Source organism: Glycine soja, chromosome 8 (genome assembly GCF_004193775.1).
Source record: "Glycine soja cultivar W05 chromosome 8, ASM419377v2, whole genome shotgun sequence".
Lineage (NCBI taxonomy): Eukaryota > Viridiplantae > Streptophyta > Magnoliopsida > Fabales > Fabaceae > Glycine > Glycine soja.
Window position 1 is genome coordinate 23,530,491 of NC_041009.1, and position 24,077 is coordinate 23,554,567.

The 24,077-nt window shown below is 36.3% G+C and overlaps 1 protein-coding gene across 1 annotated transcript; it reads left to right on the forward strand.

Moving 5' to 3' along the window:
- The first annotated feature begins 9,524 nt into the window (after positions 1-9,524).
- On the forward strand, positions 9,525-22,394 carry LOC114422826 (importin beta-like SAD2). The gene is made up of 22 exons (XM_028389364.1): positions 9,525-9,933; positions 10,311-10,443; positions 10,533-10,620; positions 10,832-10,981; positions 11,787-11,949; positions 14,388-14,572; positions 14,672-14,845; positions 15,347-15,492; positions 15,583-15,706; positions 15,779-15,959; positions 16,217-16,376; positions 16,474-16,515; positions 16,601-16,719; positions 16,808-17,006; positions 18,076-18,207; positions 18,483-18,586; positions 18,710-18,889; positions 19,447-19,586; positions 20,030-20,169; positions 20,330-20,490; positions 21,326-21,452; positions 21,545-22,394. Exons 1-22 carry the CDS (start codon positions 9,844-9,846, stop codon positions 21,703-21,705), a joined length of 3,099 nt encoding a protein of 1,032 aa, XP_028245165.1. The 5' UTR covers positions 9,525-9,843; the 3' UTR covers positions 21,706-22,394.
- The last annotated feature ends 1,683 nt before the right edge of the window (positions 22,395-24,077 follow it).

Below are 24,077 nucleotides of genomic sequence, written 5' to 3' on the forward strand. Positions count from 1 at the left end.
GAGATCGCGCCTGCAAGACACCCAGTGGACCCGAAGAAGTCCAACAGGGTCTTGGAGTTGTCAAGCTCTAATTACGGGTCTCTGTCAGTTCTATGGAGTACCTGTCACCTCCAGCAAGGGCATCTGGCCCCCTACTAATCGAGCTTTCATCAAGAAGTACTGCGTCTCCAGGCAGGCGCAGGGCGAAACACCACAACAGCCTGGGGATGGCCAGCAGCGGGCAACAGACGCACCGCCATCACCTCTAGAGTTCACCTCAGCTCATCCACAAAAAGGTTAGAGCGTTGCTTATGACCCATGGTCGAGCAATAGGCGACCAAGTTCAGAGCCAAAGGTAAGCAAAGTACTAGGTCCGTGACCGACAAACCATCAAGCGTCCAGCTCAAGACGTTAAAGAAGCGCTACTAGGAGGCAACCTAGTAACTTTTAAATCTCTTGTTATTTGATCACTTTTTGTTTCTCAAGTCATAGCAGGACACACCTAGTTGCTCATGATCCTAAGAATTTAAATAAAACAAGCACAAGCTCGGAAGGTAGTCATACCTCACAAAAAATATATATATGTATGTTTAGGTAGAAAGATACCTTGGATATGCATGTATGTAGCAAAAATACTTCACAAAATATATATATGTATGTTTAGGTAGCAAGATACCTTGGATATGCATGTATATAGCAAAAATATCTCACAAAACATATATATGTATGTTCAGGTAGCAAGATACCTTGGACACGCATGTATGTAGCAAAATACCTCACAAAAATATACGTATGTTTAGGTAGCAAAATACCTCATGAAAAAGAGAGAGAGCGAGCAAGAAAAGAATAAGAAAAATAAAAAATAATAATAAAAAGTTGTCTAGCTAAAAAACAACATGCTTGTGAAAAGAGATAATTTCCAACTTTTTGAAAGATTTTACTGATCTTAACCAGTTTTTTTTTATAAAAAAATGTGTGTACACATTTGAAGGGTAAATGCTGTGAAAAGTTTTTTCGAACACCCAAGATAGACTCGGATGAATGCACAAATTGATAGAAGAACATATTTTGGAAATACTGGGTTGGCTTAAAATAGGGAAAATGAATCCTGAGCCCTAGTGTCACATGATCATAAAAACTTGATGCTTGAGTGTCCACATGGGTGCATGCATGACCAGTTTTGCATAAAATTTCCTAATCATCATTGTTGCATGTGTATCATGGAAATAATGTAGGACATCCCCTTTATCCCCGAACCGCTGGCCAAACCCTGACATATATCATGACCAGCCGTTCTACAAGCCTTGAGCCAAAATCCCAACTTATCATAAATCTCGACCCAAGGTGAGAATGTCAATCCTTGCCCTCGGAAAAAAAAAATCCCAATCAAAGAGTGGGAGAAAGCAAAAAAGGGAAAGAAAATTCCCGATCAAGGATCGGAAGAAAATAGAAGAAACATCCAGAAAGGTCTTTGGACCAGACAATATCTGAACAGTACAGAATTGTCACCAAGTAAACAAGAAAAAGGAAACCACGACCTAAAGTGGTCCTCTCCCTTTGATTGCCGACAAAATCCTGTGCGCTAGCGACTTTCTTGCCACGCACTAAACAAAAACAGAAAAGGAAAAGGCAAAAACACTCAAAGACAAATTCCCCACCTAAAAACCATTCCCAAAATAAGTTCTATTGATCCATGATCACGCATGTAATCTTTGATTTGATAGGAAATGATTTGCAAAATCAAGTCATGACATATCTATGGTTCAGAATTAGGATAAAACATTACCTGTGTGAGATTGATACACTTTGAGTGATTTTCTCCTATCTTTGTTGGACCCAGTGTCTCCTCTAAATGGTCGTTTAGAAACGAAATGCTAACATCCAAAATCTCATTTACGGTTATGAGAAAATTTCATCAGCATACTCTTATTCCCCGATAGACACATTGTTTTTCATCCAAAAAGCATATGTTGCTCTGATCAGTTGGAAGTTTTGTCTCTTTACTAAAACATGTTCGCATTTTGGTGAAGAAAACATCGAGACTATTTTTAGTCTCACAGTTGTCAAGAACTACGTAGGTCTGAGTTCCTCATCACAAATTGAGGATACGTAGGAGCAAAAGCCCTGCTTTTGTCGACCACCCCACTTTTTGTTACCGTGTCCCAAGAGACCGGTGGCATGCGGAGCCACATGACCGTGGGATCCCCAGATTCATGTTCTTTTATGTTTCATCATTTATCATTTACATGACTTGAGGGACTAACGTTTGTTTTTTGATGTCGCGATTGTCATTTGTTTTGTGCATATATTTTGTTTGGACTATTGCGTTAGTGCTTACTTCGTTGATGTCAATAGTGTTTGTTGAAATTCCGGAACCGTGTAGAGTTTTTCATTTAGGAACGTCGTCCTAAAAATAAAATGAACCAAAATCATGATAAAAAAGGAAAGAAATGTTGTGAATAAAATGTCTACATATATAAAGGAAAAGAAAAAATGTTTTTGTATATATACATGTATGTAAAAGGAAAATGTGTATAGAAGGTTTTTGTGTGTGTAAGTGATGCATGGAGAGAAATTCTTGTGTGTGTGAGCAACGAATGTATATAAAGAAACTTTTGTATGAGCCATAGGTGTGCGTTGGAGAAAAACAAAAAAGATCTTTGAATGTAAATAGGGTTTGATCATGTGACGTAAAGAGAGAGAGTTCCAATGCGTATACAGAAAAAGTTTGTCATGTATAAAAGTGTAGATATACGAAGAAAAATTTCTTCATAAAGGACCATAGGTGTATAATTTTGTGAATATATAAAAATGAAACAAAAAGGAAAAAGAAAGAAAGACCGCAAAGGTCGACATGTTATAGTTAAGAAGTATAAATCATTCGTAAAGAGCAAACGTATCTTCTAGAAACAAGGGACTGATGCTAAGAGTTTATTTTCCGGAATAAACCGAGATAAGAATGAATGAATTCATTGAACTGATGAAAGAACATAATTTGAAAACATTGGGTCTGTTTGTGTAAATTCCCAACCGTAGTATCACAATGCCATAAATGGCATGCTTGAGTGCCCACCTGGCTGTAGCCATGACTAATTTTGCACGTTGTTTTCAAATCATCATTGTCACGCGTGCCTTATAGAACAATATGGAAGTTCAGCCCGAAATTGACACCTTGACACCCAAATTTGTTTCGCCCCAGATATCAAGATTGGGTTCCCACGATAAAAGACCTCATTGAAACACAACCTTAGACCTTTTTGAACCTTCGCCTATAAAAAAGAATCCTCATTCCTTCCCCGAAGCAAAGGACAGCGGAATCTCCTCAAGGGAGAGCGAATAGAATGCTAAAACCCGATTTCCCAAACAAAGGGATGGGGAAGGAGAAGTGAAAAGAAAGAAAAGGAATAAATGGAAAGAAAGAAAAAGAAAAAGATGAAAATAAAGAAAAGAACAATAAAAAAGAAAAGGAAGGATTCCCGATCGAAGGTCAAAGGAAAGTGAAAATGGAAAAGAGCGGAGGCAAACAGAATAATTTTGGGTCAATGAAAGAAAGGGAATGGAAAATCTTCAGATCAGATAAATTCTCGGCAAGGTAAGTGACTGCCGGCAAAGGGAAACCCATTTTTGGTGTCTCTTCCTTTCAGATTGCCATTCTCGACAGGCGATATCCCACCCCACATGAACAAAGAGGAAAACACCGAAACACCCAGCTTCCTCTCCAAAAACACTACCCTTGAGAAAATCCTATTGGTCTGTGATCGTACGTTTGATCTTTGATTCGATAGGAAGTCGTGTGCAAAATAAAGTCATGGTGCAGTTATGGTTTGGGAATAGGATAAAACACTTGCCTGTGTGAGTTTTATACACTATGAGTGATTTATTTTCAGCTTAGCCCGATGTTTCCCCTGCATGTTCATTTAAAAGCTAAAAGTTGACATCCTGCCCTTCATTCTCGGTTACAAGGAAGATTACCCTTAACACAAGTATATTGTTTCTCTAAGATATGATGCTCTCACGAATGATTTATTTTTCTTTGCAAAAAGTATGTTTGCCTTTAGGTGGAAAAACCCGGTGGACCGTTCGGTCCTGCCAACAAACCACTTTTTTCGGAGCCCCATGAATGTTATTGCCCAGCGCTGTTCATGCATCCTCCACCTTCGAGTTTGGAGCTATGCTTCATGATTGCCTAAGTGTGGACCCTCAAGTGCAATCCTCCATTCTCCACTTTTTTTGGAGCCCCATGAATGTCATTGCCTAGCGCTGTTCATGTGTCCTCCACCTTCGAGTTTGGAGCTATGCTTCATGATTGCCTAAGTGTGGACCCTCAAGTGCAATCCTCCATTCTCCACTTTTTTCGGAGCCCCATGAATGTCATTGTCTAGCGCTGTTCATGTGTCCTCCACCTTCAAGTTTGGAGCTATGCTTCATGATTGCCTAAGTGTGGACCCTCAAGTGCAATCCTTCATTCTCCACTTTTTTCGGGGCCCCATGAATGTCATTGCCTAGCGCTGTTCATGTGTCCTCCATTATCAAGCGCGGAGCCTCTGGTGACTGGGAAATATGTTTTTCTGTTATTTTCCGGATCGGTTCCTTTGCCAAACATGTGTATATATGTATATATATATTATATTCGTTGTTCTTGTTGTTGTTTGTATTTTGTTTTGTGTTGTGCAGAAGAAAAAGAAGGAGTACAGACGAGAATCGTCATCACGGAAAGGGCAGGACGGACGAAATCAGTGTCTTATCTTTGCTTTCCTCTTATCTCCGATGAGAGGTAAGTAAAGAGGGACAACTGTCATACCCTAATTGCGTCCGGGGATTATTATTGGATGATATACAACCTTTTATTGGCCGCTTCGAGATACTGGGCACCCTTTGTTGCACAATATGTGAAGTCCCGAGACGTGTTGAAAATCAAAAGGAAGCAGGCTTACGCGATCCGTGAAAATTCCGTAATGTGACGGAAATCGAAAGGAGGTGTTTTCGCAATCCGTGAGTTTTTGTAACTTCTTCGAAAGCTAAAAAAGAGTAAATACATAATCCGTGAAGATTCGTAACCTTGCGGAAGGAAAATAAGTATCGTTACGAAATTCATAAAGTTACGGAAAAAGAATTACCAAAAAAGGTAAAGGGGGTGCATTTAGTAAAAAGGGGGTACAAATAGCAATCAGGCCCACTTGGGCCTTCCAGATTCTTCCTCCAGAAGGCTGTTGCTTCTGGAGGAAGCAACCTTGCTCGCCTGGGCGAGCTGGGTGGCAAGCTCCTCCCCTATTTTGCTATAAATAGGGGGAGGAGTGAAGGGAGAAGGGGTTCAGCCTTCTTGGCACTTCTTATTCTCTCGAAATTGCTGAGGAAAATTATTTTCGTGAAGAAAATCCAAGCCGAGGCGCCTCCGTAACGTTTCCGTAACGTTTCTGTGAGTAATTACGCGAAGATTCTCGACCGTTCTTCAACATTCATCGTTCGTTCTTCGTTTTCTTCAGTCTTCAACGGGTAAGTACCTCAAACCGAGCTTTTCAATTCATTCTATGTACCCGTGGTGGTCCCCATTTGTTTTGTGTATTTTTATTCTCGTTTTCATTCGCTTTCTATACCTCCTTTTGACGTGCTTCAGTCATTTATTTAAGTTGTTTCTCGCTTAATCTAAAAATAAAATAAATTTCCACCGATCATTTGAATTGTATCATTCATTAATTTCTGTTAAAATGAATTCCGACCGTTCGGTCGTGCCGTAACCACGTCGGAAATCAAAAAAGAGGTAAAATAATAATATAATAATCGGAAAAAATACCTTTTAGTAAAATGAAGCACAAAAATCAATCGGACGTTTTCTCTTTGGGATTTCTCATTCTTAATTGAGTTGACTAATAACTAAAGTGAAACTAAGGCTAAAATTAACTCGCCTAGTCAAGCTCGTTCACAAAAATAGGGTTTTGAAAGTTTATCATTTCAGTTTCTTACCAAGTAAAATGGATCATTTTTAAGGTCCAACGCCTTAAAATGATTACCTTTCTAGTAAAAAGAATCACTCGATTCACGCTTAAGAAAGAACTACGTAGGTCTGATTTCGTCTTCGATGGAGGGTACGTAGGAGCAAAAGCCCCGCTTTTGTCGACCTCAAAAAATAAAAAGAAATAAAAGTTAAGGTAACACAATTCCACAATTCTTAAAAATAGGCTGTTGTCCTTTGGGACAAACGTGAGAGGTGCTAATACCTTCCTCAAACGTAAATACAACTCCCGAACTTAGAATTTTCATTTTGACCGGTTTCCTTCGGTTTTTCTGACGTTTTCCAGAAATAAACGTTGGTGGCGACTCCGCGCATCTTTCCTCCTTTGAAAAGCGCACCCGTGAGCCTCGCCCTCGCTCGCCCGCAAAAGGGCACGTTGCGACAACTTGTTAAGTATGAGTCAATTTGCTAAAGACAACTCTGTTTTCTTTGAGTTTCACCCTCATTTGTGTCTTGTGAAATCTCAGGAGACTAATAAAATTCTCCTACAAGGAGTGGTTGGTGTTGATGGCCTATATTATTTTCACAACCTCAAGCTTCAAGGCAATCCTTCTCTACTGATGTCCACTTCTGCATCTGTTACAAATGCTGAGTTTCCTACTTCAGCTGCTACTGCCAATAATACTTCTAATATTGTTTCAAATTCGGATGTTACCTCTTCCAGTAGTGCTAATCTTTGGCATGCTAGGTTAGGTCATCCTAATGAGCATGTAATGAAAATTGTTCTCAAATAGTGTAATATTTCTCAACTAAATAAAAACATCATAGAGTTTTGTTCCTCTTGTTGTATGGGTAAAGCTCATAGGTTACCCTCTCACAGCTCAACTTCTGTTTATTCACCTTTAGAACTCATTTTCACTGACCTGTGGGGACCCTCCCATGTTACCTTTTATGCTGGCTATACATATTATGTTTCCTTCATTGATGCTTTCTCTAGGTATACATGGATATTTCCTATAAAGTCCAAGGCTGAAACCATTTATTTTTTTCAAAACTTTAAGTCCATGGTTGAGTTATAGCTTAACACCAAAATCAAGAGTATTCAGTCAGATTGTGGAGGTGAATGCAGACCTTTCTCCAGACTTCTATCCTCTTTTGGTATTTCTCATAGACTTATTTGTCCCCATACTTATCACCAAAATGGTGTGGTTGAGAGAAAACATATATACATAGTTGATTTGGGTTTAACCATGTTGCATCATGCTTCTTTACCCTTGCAATTTTGGGATTATGCCTTTACTACAGCTGTTTATCTTATTAACAAGCTTCCCACTGCTTCTCTCAAGTTTGTTGTTCCTTTTGTTACTTTGTTTAATAAAGAGCCTGATTATCATTTTCTTCGAACTTTTGGATGTGCATGTTTTCCTTTACTAAGGCCATATCATACACACAAGCTCAATTTTCAGTCTCAAGAGTGTTTGTTTCTAGGTTATTCCTTGTCTCACAAGGGTTACAAGTGCTTGTCATCCTCTAGTAGAATTTACATATCTATGGATGTTTTATTTATTGAGTTGAGATTTCCCTATATTGATCTTTTTCCTTCTTCCTTTAATCCCACAAAAAATCTTGATTCTTATTTTAGCCTAAGTCCTAACCTTTCTCCACTTTTTGTTGCCCCTATTCCTCATACATCTCAAGCATCACCTGTTAATTCAAGCTTTGTTCCTCTTATTCTTCCAGGTTTTTCACCTTTACCTGCTCATTCCCCCATCACAACTGTTTATGTACCTTGTCCTTCCACTTCTTCTGCACCCATCCCTATTCAGTCACAAAATTATGAGTCTACTAACCCTACTTTATCTGCTTTAGAGTTTGTGTCTATACCCAACTCTATACCAGTCAATACCCACCTTATGAAAACAAGGAAAAAAGGTTTAATGTTTTCTAAATCATCTTGGTTATAATAACTCATATTTTTCTTATTTTATTACTTATACAATTGATACACCTGTTGTACTATTAATATCAACCTAATTTGCCCTTAACCCGATAAAAAATGGGTTGAGAATTCAAAGGGTTGACGTAACCGTATAATGTCTCATTGCGTTCACATAAGTGAAAATTAGGGGTGTTCGCAACTCAATTTGAATATGTTATTCGTCAAAAAGTCACCAGAACCAAACTTATAAAATATATATGGTTTGGTTCAATCTTCATTTAAAATAAAATCCAAACCAAACCAAATCAATATTTTACAGTTTGGTTATCAAACATGTCTTAAAAAAGTCGTCTAAAAAATGGTATACACTTTATAAATTTCATATACATAACACTACAAAAAACATTGTGAAACTCAAGTAATATACACATAAAATGCATAACACTAAAGTAATATAAGTGTTGAGGTTTGGTTCTATTTCAAAAACACAAACCACAATTCGAACCAAAACGATTGATTTAAGAAAAAAATCATCTAAACAAATCCAAAAAGAATCAGTTTGATTCAATTTTCAGTTTTTATTTTGGATTAATTTAGATTTGAACATCCCTAATAAAAATGATCTATTTAGCGGGAGAATCCATACTCAATTCGCATGATATACAAAATTTCCTTAGGTATTCTCACATTTCAAAGGGAACATTTTCACATCAGCATGTCAATGTTATCATCCTTGCAAGTTTTAAATTAAGTATTCTCAACCTATGCAATATTCTTAAATCCCAAAACTACTAGATAGATTCCTAAATTAAAAACTTCGTACCCCATTGCCCAGAGGCTCTTCGCTATGCGAAGGTATGGGGGAGGGATATTGTACGCAACCTTACCCTTGCATATGCAAAGAGGCTGTTTCCGGATTCGAACCCATGACCAACAAGTCACCAAGGCACAACTTTACCGCTACCCCAGGGCTCGCCCTCTAGATAGATTCCTAAATTATTTGAAAAAAATTAATTAGGTCCTAAAGAATTTGTTTATGTTTTAGATTTCATCGTTAATTTTTTTATTGGAGTTAACAACATGCACATAGTTAAAAATAATTACAAATTTAGGCATCAAATTGAGAAAAAATCATGACCTAATTACAAATTATTAAATAGTTCAAGAATTTGCAAATTAATTAATATAACAATTAATTATTTTTATAATAAACGTAAGACAATAAATAATTACTTCTTTTGTTTTTATGATATCATCATAATTTTATGGGATAAAATTTATTTATATATGGTATCCAAACACAATGTTACTCTACATTTGAACATGAAAAAAAGAAACTGAAAAAACGAAACACGCATAGTAATAATAATAAAAGAAAATCATTAGTATGCAGTTCTCTAATTAGGTGGAGTTGGCAGCCAACCCATCAAAACGGCAGCTTCCTAAACACGAGTCCAAAAGCGTGAAAGATCCTCCAACCGCTACAAATGTCCTCACCAAACACCAAATAACGCAAACGGAAACTACTCCATAACGGTTTAACGCACGTGACAGGGTTTAACCTATCCCTGTACGCCTCTAACGTATCTCCGTACCCAAACACACCGCGAAGTGTCCAACTAGACAAATCAGATAGAGAAAGAGAGCATGTGATTTTAGTTTTTTCTCTCTCTCGTCGCAATGAAAAGTACTAACTAGGTAGTAGTAGTAGTAGGAAGATGGTTAAAAACCCGTAAACGTAAACCCTAGTAGTTTAAATAGCCTCCATCTTCTTCCACTGTTTTCTCTCTCAACTCAATACAAATCGCAAGGCACTTCTTACTCGCTGTTTGATTCGAGTTTGCTCTCTCGCTCCCGCTCTAAACCCTAGAGCACGCTCTTTCTAGGGTTTAGATTTCGATTCCTCGTTGATTTCGGAATTCGTGTTTTACACGTTGATCGGAGAATTTTTTTTTTCTATCGAATTTTCGGGGTCATGGATCTTCCTAGTCTCGCTGTTATACTCCAAGCCGCTCTCAGTCCCAATCCGGATGAACGGAAAACAGCTGAGCAGAGCTTGAATCAGGTGCGACTCTCCTTTCGATTCCGATCAGAGTTTTGATCGGTTCTCGCTTGTTTACTTGATTCGCTTCTGCTTAAGTGTTTTTCAAGTACGGATGGTTGTGAAACGTGGTAATTTTGGTGTACTTGTGAATTTTGGCGTGTGATTGCTAATTGGATGTAGCAGTTCTTTAATTGGATGAATTTAAATTTGGTTGTGTGTGTATTAATGATCTTCTTGAATCTGAAGAGTTGATTTTCGCTAAATTGGTTGTGAAGCTCGGACACTTGAAAATTTGTTGTCTGTTGGTATCGGTGTGCATTTATGGGTGCTAATTGAATGTATTAGTGTTTTAATTTGAGGAGTTTTTGTTAACTATATTAAATTAAATATACATACAGTTTCAGTATGCGCCTCAGCATCTGGTGAGGTTGTTGCAAATCATTGTAGACAACAACGTTGACATGGGTGTACGACAAGTGGCGAGTATTCATTTCAAGAACTTTATTGCCAAAAATTGGTCTCCTCTTGATGGTATGCTCTTTTTATCATAGGTTCGAGTTAGATAATGAATTCGGAAGTTTTCTGATCATACTCTTCGTTTTTCTGAGTTGACTATGTAGATACGCAACTGAAGATCTCACAGAGTGATAAGGATGTGGTGAGGGATCACATTCTTGTGTTTGTAACCCAGGTTCCTCCTTTGTTGAGGTACAGTTGTTCACCACCTCTGGCTGCCTGGTGTTTGGTAGCACATCTTGTCTATTTTGATACTTGTTGCTGTCATGACTCTCTTTACCCTAGTGGATGATCACAACTCTTGTGGGTCAAAACTTTTTGGCATATTTATTTTTCTTTTGTGAATGCCTGTTTTTTTCCATTGTATTGACTTGCGTTCTTTGCTTACATGTTATGTTTATAGGGTACAGCTTGGTGAATGCCTTAAAACAGTTATACATTCTGATTATCCTGAGCAGTGGCCTCATCTTCTTGACTGGGTGAAGCATAACTTACAGGATCAACAAGTCTATGGTGCCTTATATGTGCTGCGGATTCTTTCTAGAAAATACGAGTAAGTTTGTATATATATTATATTATATTTTTAATTGAAAGAATTGGGCTGCCTTGGTGAATACGGTTATCCTATTTTGGTAATTTGGTTATATCATTTAATTGAACTATACATTTGTTATAAATGAATGTGTGTGTATTTATAGTCAGAAGAATGTGGAGAAAGATACAAATATAAGGATAAGAAACCCTCAAGAATCCAAGATGTCGTGAAAAAAGAAAAACACAAAAATCAAGAACAAACTGTACACTAGTTATGCATGTGACCAAAAAAATTTCTTCTGCTTTTATAGTACAAAAAATAAAGAAAATGGGCAAATAATTAACAATAATTATTTTTTGAATGATAATATTGAATTCCTTTTGAGGTGTCAAAGAGAATGAATGAAAGATTATGATGTCACCAATAAATTGAGATGTTTCAGAAAGTTTGGAAAAGGAAATAAAAAAGACTGTAGTTTACTTTGTTTCAAATGGACGGTACAAACCTCATCCCATATGTTTTAGTCAGTACTATTATTTTGCCATCTCCATCAATAAGATGCAAAGTGGGTGGAAGATTTGCATTTCCAAACATTTGAAATAAAAAAGACTGTAGTTTACTTTGTTTCAAATGGACGGTACAAACCTCATCCCATATGTTTTAGTCAGTACTATTATTTTGCCATCTCCATCAATAAGATGCAAAGTGGGTGGAAGATTTGCATTTCCAAACATTTGATATCTGATTTGGCAAGGGCTTATATTTCAATTGATATCTGATTTGATATGTTAGTTTAATAAACTATTTTATTTTCTCCTCCCAGGTTCAAGTCAGATGAGGAAAGGGTACCAGTTTATCGCATTGTTGACGAGACATTCCCTCACCTTCTCAATATATTTAACAGGCTTGTCCAGATTGTTAATCCATCACTTGAAGTAGCTGATTTAATCAAGCTTATCTGTAAAATCTTCTGGTCCTCCATATATGTACGCTTTCTCTCCTCATAGGCTCATATGTATTGCTTAAATTAAGGGATTTATTTTATGCATTATGCTGTATATTAAACCTTGTTCAAGATTCATTTGCATTTATCAATATTGATTCTGTTTACTACCTCTGGACTGATATAAACAACCAAAAAAATGACGGACTTAAATATAAACAAATTTAACTACTTTTGCCCTATTATAATGATATCATACCAAAAATACCCTTCAATTAAAAGATATTATATTTTCAATGACTCCTTTTTATTCTTGATTCAAGTTCCAATGAAGGACACTTTATGAAAAACATTTTTTTAAATGTGATTAGTAGGATTAAATTATGTTAACTAATTGGTGCGAAGTTAGTTAATTTTTCTTGTATTTCAGTCCCGAGGGAATATTATTTACTGTGTAGCATGAATTCCTTTTTTACCCAAGGTTGTCAAATTTGAGAGAGTATGTAAACTTGTTGATTGTCTGTGGACTTGACTCATAAGATTTTTCCTACAATTTAAGAAAACCCTACCATAGCATCCAAACAACATATAATAATATTCTGCATTCCAGCTTCATAATTAAGCAAACCCTATAAAGAAACTTGATCAGAAACAACAACACAATACCTTACTTTTTTATTGATAGAGAACCTTAATCCCCAATCTGGTATCAATGTGATAACTGAATAGGGATGGGAATGAACAAACAGAAGAATGAAAAGAATAACCAGCTGTTCAAGAGTTCTGGGGCTCTTCTTTTCAGTCTCCAGTGAATTCTAAAATACGTGATATCCCTCCCTCTTAGTTCTCCTCTATTTTTATTAGTTCTCTCCTTTCACCTAACTAACCAACTAACTGCTGTTAATTTATATTCTGTTACATTGGGGACCTTTTAAGACATTGATATCCTACTGTCCACCCTATGTCTTCTGACATAGACCTTCATTATTGAAGGCCTGCTATCTTCATAAGATTCATATTACAAGCAGTGTTGTTAAATGGCGGCCATGGCGGCGCCATGGCGGAGTTGCGTAGCGGTTTTCTGAAAAAACGCCACCGAATAGCGGTGGCGTGACGGGTTAAAGATGGTGGCCGCCATAACCATGGCGGCCATGGCGGATGTGGCGGGGAGGCGGAAAATGGCGGAATTTTTTTTTTTTGTCCGCGGTAGGAGTTGGGCTGACCCGACCCAACCCTACCCGGAAACTTAATGAAAACCATGACCCCCCCCCCCCCCCTACCTTTCAGAACGCTGCTGTAACCCTCGAAGCTTCAACACAGCGCGACCTCGGAACCAGCCACGACCCCTGCAACCAGCCTCGGAACCAGCCGCGCGTGACCCGCTGCAGCCAGCAGCGACGACCCATGGCGTGAACGGCGGCGACGAGCACGGCGTGAACGACGGCGACGCGAACGGAGAAGATGACCCAGAACCGCGACCTCGACTTATACTGGTGGGTGGGCCAAAGCCTTTTTTTTGTTTTTGCTGCTTGACACCCCTTTTTTATGTCTGCAGCTTTTTTTTCCGTTTTTCTATTTGACACCCCCCTTTTACTTTCGACAGTCCCATTTTTAATTTTTTTTCTATTTGACACCACGATTTTTTTTTTTCTGTTCAGTCTTCTTTTAAATGGCTGAACCATCATCCTCTTTAATGAGTTTATTTGGTGTTGGTACTTGATTATTGTATGAACTCATGAAACTTTTTTAGTTTATTTGAATGCAATCCTTTGTTTTTTTCAATTTCAATGAGTTTATATATATGTTTTTTTTTTTTTTTTGGTCCGCCATGACTTCCGCCATTTTCCGCTACGCCATCCGCCATATTTTTATGGCAGATTTTTTACTTTCCGCCATGAACCGCCATCCGCCATTAACAACATTGATTACAAGTTAAAATCATACTAAAATGATCAAATTGAGAGCTTGATGAGTTTCTGTGCGAGTTTGATGAGTCTACTATCAAGTTTGGCAACCATGAAGGTTACTGCTTTATCATCTCTTGCCATTGGGTTGATATTGCCTTTTCATCATATTAAATCTCATTAAGCAAAGGATAGAAAGTTATCTTGGGATTACTAGACCTTCAGTAACATGTTTTTCACATTATAGTTTATGTAGCAGTGATTAGTGAATGTTTCCTCTCATGTCAAATATAAGGCGAAATTTATGGTATAAAACGTTGAAAACACAAAAAAATAATCAACTTTACAATGTCCATGTAAATCCCAGTTTTGATTAATGTGTTTGTATTTGAATAAATCTTGGTTTCTGTTGTTTTTGGTTGACCTTGCTGTTACTGGGGATAAAATGAAAGAAAGGAGAGCACATATTTTACAATTGAGATAGCATTGTCTGTTACATCAATTATTTTGATGCTTTTCTCCACTCAAATTAACATAGTTGACATATGCAATTCTGGGTTTTGTTGAATTTATTCAGTTGGAGATTCCTAAGCTGTTGTTTGATCAAAATATCTTCAATGCATGGATGATGCTTTTTTTAAATATATTGGAGAGGCCTGTCCCCTCTGAAGGTCAGCCTGTTGATCCTGATCTTAGAAAATCATGGGGTTGGTGGAAGGTCAAGAAATGGACAGTTCACATTCTCAATAGGCTCTACACTCGGTATGTCGAGGTGTGGATTAATTTATATAATAGTTATAAGCAATTTTGCTGCATGACTGATTCTGAATTTCTATGGCTGTTTAAATTACCTCGTGACAGTTTTGGAGACTTGAAGCTGCAAAACCCCGAAAATAGAGCCTTTGCTCAAATGTTTCAGAAGCATTATGCGGGGAAAATTTTAGAGTGCCACTTAAATCTGTTAAATGTCATTCGTGTAGGGGGCTATTTACCTGACAGAGTTATCAACCTAATTCTTCAATATCTAAGCAACAGGTGGGTATACTTTGAAGTGTCATTCTGCATCATTGATTCGATCCAATCCAACCCCTTATTCTTGAGAGTAAAACTGGGGAAGGGTAGATACACAGTTTTTGTGTTTGTGTGTGGAGGTTGGGGGGGATTAAGAGGGTGCTTATGCCCATTCATATGCATATGTGTTTTATTAGATTTCCATTAAGAAGCTAATGGAGGAGTCAGTGCTTGACATTGCAGTAGTGTCTATGGTCATGTGGTCTTTGATACTTTGCAGCTATAACTGATACAAATGAAAATGAAAGCCCCATGTGTGATGCTAGTACATTTCTGGTATAGGTGCCTCATGGATGTATCTATCTCATTTCTGAATGTCAAATCAGACCCTGGAACAAAGTTTCTGTTGTCTGCAAAGTTAGGGCATATTTGAAGAGAGATTATGAGTTGTTGAGTGCTTTATTTGCTATTGCTAAAGTGGGCACATACTAATTCTCCCCCTCTGATTTTTTTTAACATATGCAGCATTTCAAGGAATAGTATGTATACTCTGCTGCAACCACGGCTTGATGCCCTTCTTTTTGAAATAGTGTTCCCCCTTATGTGCTTCAATGATAATGATCAAAAGCTTTGGGATGAAGATCCACATGAATATGTAAGGAAAGGCTATGGTAAGTTGTTTTGCTGTGTAAACATGGAATCAATATTTCAACAAATTGTGCCGGGATTTCTTTCTTATAGCTTCTAATTCTTTGTTACAGACATTATTGAAGATCTTTATAGTCCTAGGACTGCTTCCATGGATTTTGTGAGTGAGTTGGTTCGAAAACGTGGGAAAGAAAATCTTCAAAAATTTATTCAATTTATTGTTGAAATTTTCAGAAGGTAATAGCTTACTTACTGTTAGAATGAATGATCTATAATTGGGTGCAATATTTAGGATTTGTTCTGTGCTAGGTATGATGAGGCTTCTGCAGAATACAAGCCCTATAGACAAAAAGATGGTGCTCTTCTTGCTATTGGAGCACTTTGTGACAAATTGAAGCAGACTGAGCCATACAAATCTGAACTTGAGCATATGTTAGTGCAACATGTCTTTCCTGAGTTCAGCTGTCCTGTTGGCCACCTTAGGGCTAAGGTCTGTTCTCCTATTCTAGTTTTTACCCCATTAATCCCCATGTGATATAGGACTTAGGCGGGAAAGAAAGCGAGAAACAGAAAGACAGAAAAAGATGGAAGAAGAACAAAACAGAGAGGATAGAGAGAGAAAAACAGAGAGATCAAAGAACTGCATGCTGCTATTTTTTTTTATCATTCCAGTTTCCTTCTAAAATACAATAACCATGCGATGGAGTTATTATTTAGACTACACTTTATTTTTCCTGTGAAAAACAGGCAGCATGGGTTGCAGGACAATATGCCCATATTAACTTCTCAGATCAGAATAATTTTCGGAGCGCTTTGCAGTGTGTTGTATCCAGAATGCAGGATTCTGAACTTCCTGTGCGTGTTGATTCAGTTTTTGCTTTGCGTTCTTTTATTGAAGCTTGCAAAGGTGGTGTTTTACCTTCTTTTTGTATCTGTATATTGAATATTTTTTTTTATATGATTAATGTTGTTTATGCTTATTTTGTCATGATGTATGGATGCAGATTTGAATGAAATCCGTCCTATTCTTCCTCAACTCCTTGATGGTACGAAGGCTTGAGAATTTTGTTTCACTCCAAAAATTTTATTTGACTTGCTGAATAAGTTTTAATCAAGCTGAATTTTATCCAGAGTTTTTCAAGCTTATGAATGAAGTCGAGAATGAGGATCTTGTATTTACATTGGAGACTATTGTGGACAAGTTTGGGGAAGAGATGGCCCCTTATGCGCTTGGGCTATGCCAAAATTTGGTATTATTTTTTTTCCATTGACAATTGTCTAGAAATTGTTATGATATAGATGTAGGAGAATAATATTTTAGTTTTATTTTCACAACAGGCCGCTGCATTTTGGAGGTGTATGAACACTGCAGAAGCTGATGAAGAAGCTGATGATCCAGGTGCTCTTGCTGCAGTTGGTTGTTTACGTGCTATTAGCACAATACTTGAATCAGTGAGCAGGCTTCCTCATCTTTTTGTTCAAATTGAGCCAACTTTGCTTCCCATAATGCGTAGAATGTTAACAACTGATGGTCAAGGTACTTCTTCCCATTTTGCATCTCTCTCTCTCTCTCTCATGTTTATGAAATTTTCTTTCATAAACAAAACGTAATTTCCACTTTGAATGATGGTTACTTGTTTAAATTTGAGGCTTAAATTATTTTTTTAACCCTTTTCATTTTCAATGCCATTTGTGTTTGTGGATGTATTCACTTCAATTTTTCATGAAGAGAAGAATTATAAAACTTTTGGAGGAGGGGATCCTCTTAGATCTATAATGACTACACAAACTACAAAGAAAAAAAAGAAATATCAATGGAGCAAAGCTACCAGAATCTCTCAGCATGCAGTTAGGGAAAACTCCTTAAAAAGACCATTTGGTTTCTACCAAATAAAAGCCCAATGCCTAAGCTTATGTCAAACTATTGCTGTGCTATAGAAACCTCCTGAAAAATTACAAGAGTTGCACTCAGACCACCTGCACCAAAGTGTTGTGTATATTGCACATTTCCACAAAAAAAATTGCCTTTTTAATTCTATCAAGACCATATTTAAACTTATCATAAAAAAATGGTCCAATGATTCAGGACACAGTCAATATCCATTGGAAGCAAACTAGATTCAAAGTACATCAAGAGAATAAACAAGGCCTAATATTTGAGCATTCCCTCTTATAAGTCGCCAAAATGCTCGAAGAAAAAAAAAACCTGGGTCACCTCATTTTTGGCTGTTATTGCTTACTTAGTCTAACTGTTCAATTAAACTGGTTGTTAGGCCTTGTGGAAATATTTTTTCCTGTAACAAATGGACATGGCTAATGTTTTTTTTTTTTTAATTCCCCTTCCAATGATGTTTAGGAATTAGGATGGATGAATGATCAATGATGTTCTGGATCATAAGAAGAATTCAGGGCTTTCTCTGCATGCTTAAATTTGTGTAAAATGAATGTGATGCTTAAGCTTGTATATGTTTGCTTCTTTAACTTCTTGGACTCTGTATTTGTGCTTGTTTCATTATTAGATTGTGCTATGAATACCATGGTTTGTATATCTTAATTTTCCTTGTATTTTCTGGCTCAATCGCATTATCTTCTGTGTGTGCCTGCAGAGGTTTTCGAAGAAGTTTTGGAGATTGTATCATATATGACTTTTTTCTCTCCAACAATATCATTGGATATGTGGAGTCTTTGGCCATTGATGATGGAAGCACTGGCAGATTGGGCAATTGATTTCTTTCCAAGTATGGTGCTCTTTCAACTCTTTTTTTCTCTCTCTTATAATGTCCTAGTGCATAGTTTGAATAATTTGTGGATGGTCTCTTTTGTTTGTTGATATTAAATCTAGCGATGAGTTGATCTCTGAATTAACCTGAATATATACACAGCTATGGACTGCTTAGAAACATTTTTTGATAAAGAAACAAGCTAAAATAGATCATGGACAATTTTCTGGTCAAATGAAATATATTCTAATATTATTTTGGGTATTTATTTGTTAAGCTTTAAACTTCTGCAGATATTTTGGTTCCTTTGGACAACTATATTTCAAGGGGAACTGCTCATTTCCTTACTTGCAAAGAACCCGACTATCAACAGAGTTTATGGAACATGATTTCATCTGTGAGTTACTTTTACATTATTACTCGAGTCGCCACCTGTTTGGTTGGCCTGATGGTTGATAATGATTATTATTATTTTTTCTGTTATTACTGATGTCTCTGTGATTTGTATATCACGTTGCAGATTATGTCAGATAAAAATATGGAGGACAATGATATTGTGCCGGCTCCAAAGCTTATCGAAGTTGTCTTCCAGAATTGCAGAGGACAAGTCGATCACTGGGTTGAGCCATATCTCAGAATTACAGTTGAACGCTTGCATCACACTGAAAAATCATATTTGAAATGTCTTTTCATGCAAGTGGTAAGAAGGGGTTGTTACAGTCAATATTTACATGAATGAATGAAATTGTCAGGAAATTGGCTTTTGTTGCTTCTTTACTTTACTATAATGTTCTGACATAATCAATATCTTGATTTTTTGGGGTTTGTTGTACTGATGAACACTCAATACCCAATTACCCATCTGTTCTGGATCTATGTTAACTAGTTTTGTTAAATAATTTTAGTTTGGAGTTGCAAGATATATTTTGAATTTCAATTTATTGAATGCGGATGGATTATAAAAAGTTGGATAGATATAGTTTTGTATGGTAGTTTTCTATAACACCTAATTCTTGTTGTTCTTAACTTAATATGAATTGCACTTCTTTTAAGTGTTACAATTTGTAGGTTTCTTTATTTAAAATAGGAAGAGAATAAATGTAAAGAATTTTTTAATAACAAAACTGAGTCCTTTTCTGATTCACCCAGTGAGTTTAGTTTATCTATTGTAAGCTTGCCTAGGGTTTCAAAGATTATTTGTCTGACAGGAAATGGCATCATAAGTTAATTCCTTCTAAGAGGAGATAATATTTTCAGATTGCAGATGCTCTTTACTACAATGCAGCTTTGACTCTCAGCATATTGCAAAAGCTAGGTGTTGCATCAGAAATATTCCATCTTTGGTTCCATTTGCTTCAACAAGTTAAGAAGAGTGGAATGCGTACTAATTTTAAAAGGTTTGTTATTTTCTACCCTTTCACCACCCCTTAGTCATGCATGAATCATACGACGCCATTCGGCACAGTTAAAAACCCAAGTTTCAGAAATATTATTTAAGTATCAGGTTTCCCTTGATGATTTCCTCCAATGTCCTTTTTGGTCTCCCTCTTCTTTTCCCAGGCTAAAAATCATGCAATCCACTCTTCTAATTGGCGCCTCCTGTGGCCTTCTTTGCACATGCCCAAACCACCTTAACCAATTTTCTGTCATCTTTTCCTCAATTGGTGCTACACCAATCTTCTCTCGTATAACTTCATTCCGTATTCTATCCTTTCTTGTATAATCACACATCCATCTTAATTTTCTCATTTCTGCAACTCCTACTTTTCTGTGCTTCCATACAACAGTCAAATTATTGTGTGACAATTTGAAGGTCTCATGATGGTAAATTGACATGCAGGGAACATGAAAAGAAAGTATGCTGCCTTGGTTTAACATCATTACTGGCACTCCCAGCTGATCAATTGCCAGCGGAGGCTTTAGGTCGGGTGTTCCGGGCCAATCTTGATCTTCTAGTTGCCTACAAGGAACAAGTTGCAGGTCTGTATGTCTGCATTGTCTCTGTAACTTTGAGATGTCACAATCGTATATATTCACGAGGGGTAGATTGATGTCATTTATATCGACTTGTTCAGTAATCCTAACAGTAGTTTGTTTTGTGAGTGCCTAATTTTCAGTCCATTGTGTACTCACTGTGCAGAGGCTGCAAAAGAGGAAGAAGCTGAAGATGATGATGATATGGATGGTTTTCAAACTGATGATGAAGATGAGGAAGGAAATGGTTTTGACAAGGAAATGGGAGTTGATGCTGATGAGGGAGAGGATGCTGATACTATCACACTTAGAAAGTTGGCTGAACAGGTGTGGATATGTAGACCTTAAAAACATCTGCTTGCCTATTAAAGGATTTTTATAGTATGTCTGTATGCATGTATGACTTCTGCTCAGGTCATTAAGGCACCTGACTTTGTGGTCCAATTTATACTATGAAGTTCAATTTTAAAATAAATGTAGTGTACAAACTAAGATTTAACATTAAAATAGTCTATTATTTGTTAATATTGAAACTTGACATATTTTAATTTTGAATTATTTTGTTGAAATGTTTTATTGATTACCATAACCATCTAGGCATATCAGTCTCTTGGTACAGCTGCTGCCAGTGCTTAATGGCAGCATTGCATTGGTTTTGATCCCCATACCACATCTTTTGCTCAAAGCTTTGTCCACCTAGTAAAAATGAGGGTCTAGGTTAACGCTGGGTTCACTGACTGATTCAGTCAAAGAATTGGACAAGTTTCAGCGACAACCAGCTAATTGTTTGACTTCTTGTTTGTTTATTGGGGCTTTGCTGGTCCAGTAAACCAGGATGTGCAGTGGTTTCAGTTGAACTAAATGTTCAATTCTAGTTTTTAGAAATGTGATTTGATTCATTCAAATTTTGTACATGTTTGAAAACAATTGTTTTTAGAGAAATAATTGTTTAATTTTCTAAAGTTCTTTGAGGAACCTGATAAAGACAAGCAATTATTTCTCCAAAATAAGTTGAACTAAATGAGTTTTTTTTTATTATATCTCCTTGCTCCAAACACAATTGTTGTATTTTGTTTCATCTTATATTCATTATTTGTTGGTTTACTGGCTTTTATTTTTAAATCTTAGAATCTTATTTTCATTCTGCATTTGTTGCATATAGGCGAAGTCATTCCGGCCCAATGATGACGATGATGATGATTCAGATGATGACTTTAGTGATGATGAAGAGTTGCAGTCCCCAATTGATGAGGTTGATCCTTTTGTTTTCTTTGTGGATTCAATCAAAGGTAAGCTAAAAAATGTTCAGGTTCACCAATGCCATCGTCATTGTTCTCTTTGTTATCTGACATCCCTCCTTACAAAGTAAATTTTCCTGTAGTGATACAATCATTGGATCCATCGAGGTTTGAGAACCTTACCCAGAAGCTTGAGTTCAATTATCAAGCTCTTGCTAATGGTGTTGCCCAGCATGCTGAGCAGAGAAGGGCAGAAATTGAAAAAGAAAAATTAGAGAAGTCGACGGCTGCCACAGCTTCTTAAGCTTCTGAATGTACATTATTACTGCTGCATTTTTTAATTCTCAAGTTCCCTGTTACCCATTCTTTAGGAGAATCAGAGGGTTGCCTATATTTGAGGCATTTGTCGGCTTTGTGGTCGCCAGTTGTTGGTCTTTGATCATGAAGAGTTTGCAGTTTTGAAGTGCTCGGAGCTCTGTGCACCGAAGTTGCCATTGTCCAGAGAGAGGATTGCATTCGAGGAACTGTGGAGTCAGCAGTTTCTCCAGGTCTTAGTTCACAGCTTATTGTTTGGTGCTTTGGGGCTATCCTTTTGGAGGAAAGTGCCCATTCTTGCCAAGACTGTGTTGTCCCCTTCCTCCCCTTTCCCTTTTGTGGGCTCCTTTTATAGTCTCCATGTATGTGCCAACTTATTGTTTCATGGATACAACTCTGTAATATTTTGTACCTGTCACATAGACGGGTATGTAGGGTCGCCAATTGCTTTATTGGTAATTTTTGGTGAGGGATGATATAAAAAATTTTGTTTTTTTTACATCCTTTTTCAGTCATTATTTTTGGGTTGAGAGTATAGTCCATGAGTATTGATGAAGGCATCAGTTTTGGGTTATACAAAGCTTTTTTAAGGGTCCCTTACTCCGCAGGTTGTAAAACAGTTATGTTCATTCATTATATAAATATTTTGTGGGAAGCAATCAGCTCGATTCATGTTTAGCGGGGAGTATCAATTTTTCACTAGTTTGTGTTTAGGAAGATTCAACACCGAAAAAGAAAAAAATTCTGATTGTTTTCTGAATGAATTTATTGTCATGTTTTTTAAACAGCTCGAGTTAATTTTGGTTAATGATATTTCAACAAACCTGTGAAACACTGGTGTTTTCATGGTCACCAGTTGTTTTCAATGACCAAATAAAAAAACAGTACTTTTTTTGGGTGTGGAATAGTTTTGATGAGATGAAGTATGGATTGAAAATTAATATAAAGCGTATAAATTTGTGTGCATAAATGCTAATATAACTTCTTGGAAACGTTGCATTTTAATTTATGACTCAACAATTTTCAACTAAACTTGTTTGAAACGTCAGTTGAGAGGAGAAAATTTAACATTCAATTTCCTGGTATTGCATAAATGAAATTACTTTTTCTGTATTGGAGAAATGTTCTCTTAGGAGGTGCTTGGCAGGGAAGAAGTAGAAGAAAAACTTAACTACTAAATCCTAAAATATATTAATATAAAAGTCAAAATAAATAGTTAGTTGAATGTAGTATTTAATCGAGTTGAAAAAGAAAAATAGAATATACAATTTGTTTGATTTGAATTTGAAGTGAAAAAACTAGTTAATTAAATGAATATGAAAAAAAAAACTAATTTGTTTAGTTTTTGGTTCTCAACTTTACAATGAATCCAATCCAAAAAAACAATTTTTTTATTATTGAACGGGGCAAAACTCAACATTATGCAAAAACAAAAATCGGACAATCCCGACGAAGAAGAGAACTCATACATTCCTAAAGCTAACGAATGATCCCAATTGACCAACCAATCCGCTACAACATTAGGTTCCCTATAAATATGATAAATCTTAACTATCCAATCTCTAGACACCTAGTTTTTGATGTATTTTTTTTTAATAAACTTTTCTATTTATTAATTTAATTAGTATATCTTAGACCTTAAGTTGAAGACATAACTAAGAGATATTCATTTAAATTCTAAGTCATCGTTTGTACTCGTCAAATTCTAGTTCGGAAAGTATGAAATGAGTTTTGTCCACAAAATAATATATTATTTTGCATAGGCATAATGAAATTGTGTTCCATTATTTAAATTTGAGGAAAAATAGCTTTTGATCAGTCAAAGCGTGAAACTATACGAAGTACATAACAAACTATATAATAATTCAAATACTACTCCTTAAATCGAATATACATTTATTTCGGTAGCATAAAGCACTGTATTTTGTATGGTTAATTGGTCATCACGTGCCCCATTCTCGTGATCAATAGTCTTAAAAGTGTTCCTCAAAAAAATAAAAAAAATCTTAAAAGGGGATTTTTTTAAATAAAGAGAAACAGAAAGTGCTTGTAGTTTTCTTTTCTTTCTAGAAAGAAAAAATGGCTGTTATCCAAAATTCGAAACGAAAGGGTCTCTCACGTCACCCTCCACTGACTCATCTCCTTTTTTTTTCGAAAACGCATAGTATATTGCTATTTTTTCTTTTTTATGAGTAAATAATCATTTTAAGAAAGGATATACACAACATTTTTAAGAATAAATTTGTAAGCGCCTTATACAATTAACTATTTACTCATAATCAAATTTAATCTTAATTTTTTTCTTTTTTAATATTACAAACATAATATTACTTAAAAAAATAAATATAAAGTATAATGAAT

Excerpts from the sequence above, each read along its gene's own strand:
- LOC114422826 (XM_028389364.1), top strand. The coding sequence starts at position 9,844 with ATGGATCTTCCTAGTCTCGCTGTTATACTCCAAGCCGCTCTCAGTCCC. Across the intron at positions 9,934-10,310 it reads CTGAGCAGAGCTTGAATCAG|TTTCAGTATGCGCCTCAGCA; the intron begins GTGCGACTCTCC and ends ATATACATACAG. Across the intron at positions 10,444-10,532 it reads AAATTGGTCTCCTCTTGATG|ATACGCAACTGAAGATCTCA; the intron begins GTATGCTCTTTT and ends TTGACTATGTAG.